We start from the raw sequence: 8,875 nt of genomic DNA, 5'->3' as shown, positions 1-8,875 counted from the left end.
GTGTGTGTGTGTGTGCCTCACAGGTGTGTGTGTGCCTCACAGGTGTGTGTGTGTACCTCACAGGTGTGTGTGTGTACCTCACAGGTGTGTGTGTGTACCTCACAGGTGTGTGTGTTCTCTAGTTTAAAGCAGAAAATCTTGAATTAAAACAAACACAATGTTCAGACAACAGAACTCAGTCATGTTTCTGTGAATTCAGCTCAGATTCAGGACTTTGTGGCTTCAAACTGTCGACTGAAACAGTTTGTGTAGCTGTCTGCAGACTCACAACAGGTGAAAGGTGTGTATATTTACACACACTTTCACACAACAGTGGTTCTGATCCATCCTGACGTGTGCGTGGAACATGGAGCTCTTCAGACATGAGGCCCATAGTTTCTACACCAACAGTTTACAGAGATGAGTTTGAATCAAAGTTTGGTTCAGTTTTTAAAATGTTTGAATTACATTAAAAATCTGATTGTCTATTCTTCTTCAGCTCAAAGTCCTTCACAGAAATCGAGGCTCAGATTCTGTCTGAATTTGTCTAACCCTCCATCCCCTGCTGAAGAAAAGAAACTTGTTAAAGTCATGRCCTGCTGAGAAACAAAACACAAACTAACCCCAAAAGTAGAGTTACCTGAGAAAGTAAAAGAAAACAAATAAGAGAAAGAAGACATGAACACATAAGATAAAGGGAGTGAGGACAGAAGCATGGAGGGGTGGGGGGAGAAGAAGAAATGTCTCGGTGTTATATATACCTGTATGCTCATATTTGTGTCTTAGGAGGGAACTGGTCTTCTGGAATGTTTTGTCGCACAAGTCACAGGCGTACGTACCACTTTCAGTCTTCTTAATCTTCTTCCTGGAGAGCAGAGAGTCGCTATCTGACAGAGAGTCCATGGTCCCGTCCAACAGACCCCCCTGAGACAGAGACACAGCTTCAATCATAATCCCACACCTGTCGCCTTCACGCTCTGAGACACCCCCTCCTGTCTTCATGATCCCAAGTCTGGACAGGGCTTAAGGGCCCAACCTGGGTAAGTCCCTTCATCCAGGGGACTCTTAAAAACAGACGGTAGACAGGGAGGTGCAGGAGAGTGTCCTGAACCAGCAGAGTCCAGGTGAACTGAAGTCTTACAGAACCTGTCCTAAAACAGCGCTGCTTTTCCACCTGCAGGGTAAAGGTGGGTGCATCCACCTACATATCCATACTATCCATGCCAAGATGAGTGCCAGTAGCAGATCACTACTAGTGCAAAAAGATAGATTGTTTTGTTTACATTTTTTGTACTACTGACTTTAGTTTTCACWWWGTGAAAACTAAAGTCATCATTGCAGAATCTCCAAATTGTTTGAAGTTAGTCATTCTTATCCTCTACATCATCCCTGTGTGGGATGGTAAGTTCTTGTTATTGACATTGTTTTAGTTATATTTTTGTTAAATTGTCACTTCTTTTTTTACTACATTGTGTGTAGTAGAAGGTAATAGAGAAATTATTTGATGATGATCTGTGTTGTTTTATTCTGAGAAGCAGTGTGGTCACAGAGGAAGAGGACACCAGCAACATCAAACATCTACTCTGTCCCTGAAATGAAATCAGCTAAGATGGATTAAAGCATATGCAAGACATCTGTAGGTACTGAAGAAATGTGGCTGAGCCTTCAAAGTTTCTGAATCATTGAAGGAACAACCTTGTGAGCATGGATTTTATCTTGAGGAGCCTCATTCAGAACCTCCAGAGGTAAACTGGTAAAACTGAGCTAAGGTTTACCAGAGTCGTTTTGTTTGGCCATAAATAAATACATTTTTACAGTCTACCAAAGCTTAACTCTAAGGATCAAGCTCCTGAATTGTTACAGATATTTCAAGTCAAAACCCAGGCCAACAAAAAGACATGGTAACTAACAGCCTATAAAGTCAGAGAAACACCCAATAAGCATTGGTTAACTTTCTGAGTGGTGGCTCTCGGTTGTACTGATCTGACATATTTAAATTCACTTTATGGGAACATAAGAAGCATTCTGCTCTGGTTTTACCTGAAAACTTGATTTGCGCTGGTACTTTCTCCTCTGCTGCATTTCGGCAAATGTAGCTCCTGTGGAATAGGTATAGGCCATGTGGGGCAAGAAGCTCATAGGGTCTAGGCCTGGGTAAGGCCTAAGACCTGGGATGGCAGCCTGAGAAGGATTTATGAAAGCAGGTGGAGGAAAAGCTCTGTGAGGTGATAGGGATGTGTAGACAGGGCYAGCAGCAAATGGATTCATCCCAAAGATGGGGCTGGAGGTTTTTCCCAGCTGATGGATGGAGTTCCTTTCCCCATCAGAACCTACAACCTCCTTCTTGATGTTAACAAGTTCTAAAGGCCTGGACCCTTGTTGGTGTTCTGACAGTTCCCCTTTGTGTTCATTGATGAAACCATTGGTTCTGAGTCTCTTCTGTGCCATGTGTTTGGGCAGAGACAAATCTAAAGGTATATCTCCATTGGCCTCCATGCTGTTTGGAGTGTAAGAGGTACTCTGGGAGTTTTTATACGAGGTGGATGAAAGGTTTAAGGGTGACAGAGTATTGTTCTTCAATGACTCTGTGGGGTCTAGTGGTTCTTCCCCTGTTGTTTGCTTGTTTGCTGATAACTGGTTGGGCTTTGTAAGTCTGTGTGTAGAATTACTGTTAGTGATGCCATCATGTAAATTTATGGCAGGAAATGACACAGGAGATTGGCTTACGCTGTGGTATAGTCCACAGTGGTCACTAAGGGGCAGCTTTGTCCTGAAACTGTCCATTAGTTGGTTCTGACTCTTTGACTTGACAAACCATTCTTTGACAAACTCCTGAGGAAGGCCGACAGCTAGTGATATCTTGAGCAGTTCCTCTGAGTTAGGTTCCATGTTCATGGAGAAATAGGCATTCAGCACAGACATGTGGTCCTTGAACAAGTTAGTGGGACTAGTTGCCCTCTCAGTAGAGGATAGTTCATCTGCCATGAGCCCTCTGCAACTGGCAGAACTGCTTTCGACTGGCTGCAGGACCGTTTTGATCTCCTCGTTCATTCTGCACAGGTAGCGCTCATGTTGGTGAAGTGGGATGGGTCCAGGAAAGGTCTCCTTGCAGTATTGGCAAGAAAATGGAAGGAGGTGATTCTGTTCATCAGAGGACTTGTGTTCACTGATGAAATCAACTGATTTCTCTTTTTTCACATCCTTTTGCATCTTGGATTCATTGATCAGGTTCTTGGCATCATTGACTTTCTCCAGTGTGTAGTCAATGATGCTCTTAGTGGAGCTGCACTGGCCCATCATATGAAAACTAGCCTGGGCCTCCATTTGGGCCCCTAGCTCCTTAATGTACGCTCTGAGCTTGGATATTTCCTCTGGATTACTATCCATCTTCTGTCTATACACAGTATTGTCCACAATGTGAAGTACCTTCTGGACCTCACTCAGGCTGTTCCCAATAGGTCCTGTATAGCCCAGAAAAGATAGGTCAAGTCCCCTGCCTCCCAGATTTTGAAGGGTGGTCTGAGAGGAGCTATGGATGCCCATGGGACTTCTGCTTTGACCGTTCAGGTAGACCACTGGTCCCCCAAACCCATGTTGTGAAGCTGTCAGCAGCCGATACTCATTAAAGTCCATTGGCTCAGCTTTGATGTCCAGCAATCCTGGCTGATCTGATGGGCCAAGTGGTCGCTCATTTTCTAGTTTGTGCCGAAAATGAGCAAGGGCGGGGCTTTCACGTGAGGAAGTTGTGGAGTTAGGGGAAGAGCCAGCCTTGTTTCCATTACACATTCGTCCATTAAGAGCAACCAGACCGATGCATTTCTTACTGCTGATGTGAGAACTGTAGGATCCGGAGTGAGAGAAGCGCTTCTTGCAGTTGGAACATTCGTACGGTTTCTCACCTGTAAAAACACAAAGAGGAATTTCAGCTTCTTTCTACAGTTTGGGATTCAACTGAATGTTTCCATCTGTTTTATTTACTATAGCCTGAGTGGATCTTGAATGAAACATCTCAGGACCCAGAAACCACCTCATCTGGATGGGTCTCTGACACTTTACCTTCAAGTTAAAAAATACTTTTTTAAACTTCAAATATTGAAATTTTAAAAAAACTCTTGATTTAGGTTTCTAAAAACAATCAAGATTCCGCCCATGTCAGGAGATCAGAGAGCTGCCTCCTCATTTATAACCTCACCTAACTCTGTCTACATGTATTAAGTTTACATGAAGATGATCATTATCTGTACTTGGATTTTTAATGAAAAAGAAGAGATGAAACCAGTAAGTCAGCTGAGGCTCCTGCTCCATTTGTGTTTTTTGACTTGTCTTCATACTAAAGTTGATTTCAGCTGTTTACAGTCATTGTAGTGTTCAGTCTACGTCACATGTTTTAACAGAACGATGAAGACATGAAGATGATGTTAGACACAGTACTCATCTCACCACTGTGAATACGAAGATGCTCCTTCAGGTGGTGCTTGTACTTGAAGGCTTTTCCACACTCGCTGCACTTGAACTTGCGGTTTGCAGCTCCTTCACTGAGCAGCGGAGGCTGCAGAGAGAAGAAACAGATTAGAGGTGAAAGATGGGGAGTGGGAGTGGAGCTGTGACAGACAGAGACAGATTCTCCTGAATGTCTAAGTGTCAAAGGCTTTCTGAGAAACAGTGTGGGATGACAATGTTCAGAGGAGGTGCATTCCCAACATTTCACATGCAAATTCAGACAGAAACAAACATAAACAGTGGAGGGAGCGGGGTCCTCCCCCATTAGCAGAGGGGCAGATGAAATATTTCAGTTTCATATGAAACACAAACCTGAACAGTCATTTAATTTATTTGTCAGAAACAGCAGCTCTGACATTCTTTAACCACAAGTTAAAGCAGACAGCAATAAGAAAGACCAGTCAAAAACTGATGACTAATCACAAGACATGAATCTTCAGTTTCACCTTTGAAGAACATTATTGTTACAAAATCTGCTACAGTCACCCCCGTGTTCAAGGGAGGTGACACTGGTGACTTAAACTGCTATAGACCCATCTCCATCCTGCCAGGCATTTCAAAGGTTCTTGAAAAGTGAATCAACTCACAGCTTATTGAGCACCTGGAAACACACAGTATTCTCAACCTTCTACAGTCAGGTTTTACATCAGGGCACAGTTGCATCACCTCCATTGTTTATGTGATTGATAATAAAACTGCTGTCTTCATCAGCCTAGCCAAGTCCTTTGATTTTGTAGACCAGTCCATGTTGTTAGGAAGACTAAGAAACTTCGTGTCAGAGAACTGAATAGCTTAGTTCGGAGTTATGGACGTACACAGTCAGTGTAGGGGGGCGGGGGGTCACCTGTCAGACCTACTACCCATCTGCAAAGGCGGTCCCCAAGGCTCCATACGTGGCCCAACTCTCTTCAGCATTTACATCAACAATGTTACAAATGATGTAAAGTTCACACCCATCTGTATGCTGATGACACCATCATTTCTACTTCCAGTGCCTCTCTTAACGCTGTGCTCTCCACACTACAGATTAGTTTAATAACATAGAACATGTCTTTTTTACCTTCATTTGAAACTGAACACTCTGAAAACAAAATGTTTAACAGAAACTTGAATTAAATAGTCCCCGCTCAGAAAATCCTGTCCTTGGATGGTTCTGAGATCCAGCTTAGAAGCAGCAACAAATACCTTGAGATTTGACTGGACTCTTCACTCTCATATGAAATTAACTTCAACACCCCGCTCTCCAAACCCTAATCCTGAATGGGTTTTCCCTTCAGAAACAAATGATCTCTGACTCAACATGCTGAGCATCTTTTGGTAAAAACGATAAGCCTTCCACTGTTTACCTGTGGTTCTGTCAACAACAGAACTGCTTCCACAACTCTCTTCCACAAACTGGGTAATAGTTCCCATGCAGCCATTAGATTTATCACCTTTCAGGATCCAGCACTGCGTTCTCTGTCCCCTGGTGATCTGACCCTCTCTTCACTCCCACAGACAAACTCTTTCTGTTCATCTATAACATCCTAACCACATCCTACCTCTGCTCATTACTACAAATCTATAACAATGTTTGTTCCTTCCACTCCAGCAGCTACATTAACCTTTCTATAACTAAAGCACTCACCTCCTTTGGCTATTCATTTTTTTTCATTTTCTGCAGCYAATGATTGGGACCATCTGCAAAATAACACCACGACTTCTGTGTTTTGTTCCAGTTGCCTGGTTTAAAAACACAATGAGAGCATTGCTTGATGACTGCAGCTTATGCTTGTAGCATGTTCTGCCACCATGTCTGTTGTTACTCAGTTGTATGATTGTGTTGCAGCTCTTTGATTGTTAACSTTTCACACTGTCTGTACCATTAGTTGTTCGTTTGTCAACTGTTTATATGTTGTCCGTCTCCTGCTCTCATCTTCCTGTATTTGCTGCCTCTTGGCCAGGTTGTCATTGAAAATGAGAATGTGTTCTCATGGACTAACCTGGTTAAATAAAGTAAAATAAAATCTGATCAGATCTAATCTGAGATCCACTGCAGCAGATCTTTAATCCTGACCCTGAGCTTCAGCTCACGTTGGTCCTTCTTGTTGTTAATRAAGTTGAATAAACTGAAAGAATAGAAAATTGTTTGTTTCTAACTAAAAGGCAACCTGTGAAGGAAGTCATGTGACTGATGAATATAAACGTGTGTTTCTGTTGTGAATATGAAACATTCAGTCTGAAATCATCAATCGTCTTTAACAGTTTAACTCGATGAGTCTTCAGATAAAAACACACTTAGAGGATTAAGATTATTCAGCCCAGTGGGCAAAATACCATCTGGTCCTGGTTCGGTCTGTAAGGGAGGGGTRGTGGGAGTGGACATGTCTCTGAGGTCTAAGGACAACAGTTCAGCTCAGAGAATCTCATTACGATCCCAGTGTGACTCAGAGCTTAGTTACTGACTCTAATGAGACTTCTGCATCCAACCGTCCAGCAGACAGGTGTGAACAGGAGTCCTGCCTGGCCTGAGATCACACTTACACACCCTGAACACAGTCAACAAGCTGCGTGCAAAAGTATGGCTGCAGTGGGATGAAACTCCTCCCACACGTCATGTCTTGATGTGACTGGGTGTGGCCAAAAACAGCAGCAAGATGAAACTCCTCCCACATTACAGACAYTGCAGTGACTAAAACTGTTAGGGGTCGATTTATCCAGATATTTTTACCCAGAAAATTTAAAAATATCCTGTTCCAAAWGTGGGCGTGTTGTGTTAGTTACTAAGACTGTCTGTTCAAACAGGTGTAAAGGTGGTGCAGACGGCCGTTAACATGAGGATTTAACGTCTCTGATGGAGGGAAACCAGTTCAGTGTTGTAAGTAGATTTAGTTTTTAACACAACAGAGCTCAGCAAAACACAGCTTTTGACAAAACATAAAAAAGTGTTATATTATTTAAACTGACTGGTTTTAAAAATTCTTTTGTTGTAAAATTGTTTTGAATTTGGATGTTATGCTTTAACATCGACTTAAAAAATGTTTTGATAATTTGTCAACCAAAGCATGTATCATGATGACATCATCAGCCATTCAGCCAATCAGATGTCACTGCTGCTGTTGGTCTGAATGCTGACCACAATGAGACAAGAAGGACTCAGGGACGCCCTTCAGGYTCTTACCTGGTCCGAGGCAGACTTGTGAGAGGTCATGTGACGCTCCAGCTGAGCTCGCTGCACGAAGGCGTCGCTGCAGAGTGGGCAGGTAAAGCTCTCCTCCATCTTCTCATGGCGATACCTGATGTGTTCTTTCAGCGACGTCAGACGCTTGTACCCTCGCTCACAGTAGGGACACGTCAGCAGCTGAGCAAAGTCATCTGTGGTGCTGAGCGGCAGGTCTGCAGCAGAAGGTCAGAGGTCAAAGGTCACTGACTGTAAAACCTAAATATTTATCAAACTAGAAGCTCTCAGAGACTGAACAGCTCTGCAAAGACCCTACATGATACAGAAGAGAGTGTGCTGCTGCTGAGCTGTGATTGGTGGAACCATCATCATCAGGTCATCATTGTAAATGAGAATCATTTTTAACTGACTTTCCTAATAAAATCAAGGTTTTAAAAAACATAAAGATAAAAAACAAAGTTTTTCTGGATGCTGATTGGCCGTCACAGTATGACATCAGTAAAAAGCAGCCTCTGGTTCTGGTTCTGTCTGTGAGGTCAGGGACACATGGAGTCAGATCACCACCAACATTTAAACATTAGTGATTTTTGTGACAACCCCAACACACCACAAACAATGTTTTTTTTTAAAAAAAGCATCAGTCTGTAACCTTTAGAGTTTTCTTGTGCACWGACCCCAAAGAATACACAAACAAATACTACAAAACAAAACACAACCTCTGTAGCAGCACTGCTTGCTGACTTTGATCAGTGATGATCAGCTGATCTGTATGAAGTTCACATTAAAAATAGTTGTTCTTTTCATTTTTCCAATATAATTCTAATTTATTCAAACATTTCTGAAGTTTTCTAGTTTTACTTTTTAATTAAAAGACATTCAAAGGTTTCATGATGTAACTAAGGTCTTTTTTATATCATCTGTAGTCAGGCATTTTTTTAGAGGTGGTTGAACAATACCACACCGTACCGTACCGTACTTTACGGTACCATACCATTTCATACAATACCATACCATATCATACCATACCGTACTGTACCGTACCATACCATACCAAACCATACCATACCATACCGTACCATACCGTACCAAACCGTACCATACCGTACCGTACCATGCCGTACCAAACCATACCAAACCGTACCATACCGTACCATACCGTACCATTTCATACAATACCATACCATTTCATACAATACCATACCATACCATACCATACCATACCATACCATACCATAC

At 42.4% G+C, this 8,875-nt stretch overlaps 1 protein-coding gene across 3 annotated transcripts in view; it reads right to left on the bottom strand.

Annotated features, from left to right (window-relative positions):
- LOC106534147 (zinc finger E-box-binding homeobox 2) overlaps positions 1-8,875 on the bottom strand; it is a 57,838-nt gene that overhangs the window by 14,099 nt on the left and 34,864 nt on the right. Inside the window, exons 5-8 of one of the 3 annotated variants that reach the window (XM_014030670.1) lie at positions 7,640-7,854; positions 4,420-4,528; positions 2,020-3,878; positions 741-903 (exon numbers count right to left, since the gene is read on the bottom strand). In XM_014030670.1, coding sequence (XP_013886124.1) covers positions 741-903; positions 2,020-3,878; positions 4,420-4,528; positions 7,640-7,854 — 2,346 coding nt within the window. The remainder of the gene's footprint in view (positions 1-740; positions 904-2,019; positions 3,879-4,419; positions 4,529-7,639; positions 7,855-8,875) is intronic. The other 2 variants (XM_014030671.1, XM_014030672.1) reach the window with 2 other exon arrangements.

Source organism: Austrofundulus limnaeus, unplaced genomic scaffold, assembly GCF_001266775.1.
Source record: "Austrofundulus limnaeus strain Quisiro unplaced genomic scaffold, Austrofundulus_limnaeus-1.0 Scaffold1101, whole genome shotgun sequence".
Lineage (NCBI taxonomy): Eukaryota > Metazoa > Chordata > Actinopteri > Cyprinodontiformes > Rivulidae > Austrofundulus > Austrofundulus limnaeus.
Note: the sequence above shows the minus strand (reverse complement) of the source record. Positions and strands in the feature narration are given on the sequence as shown.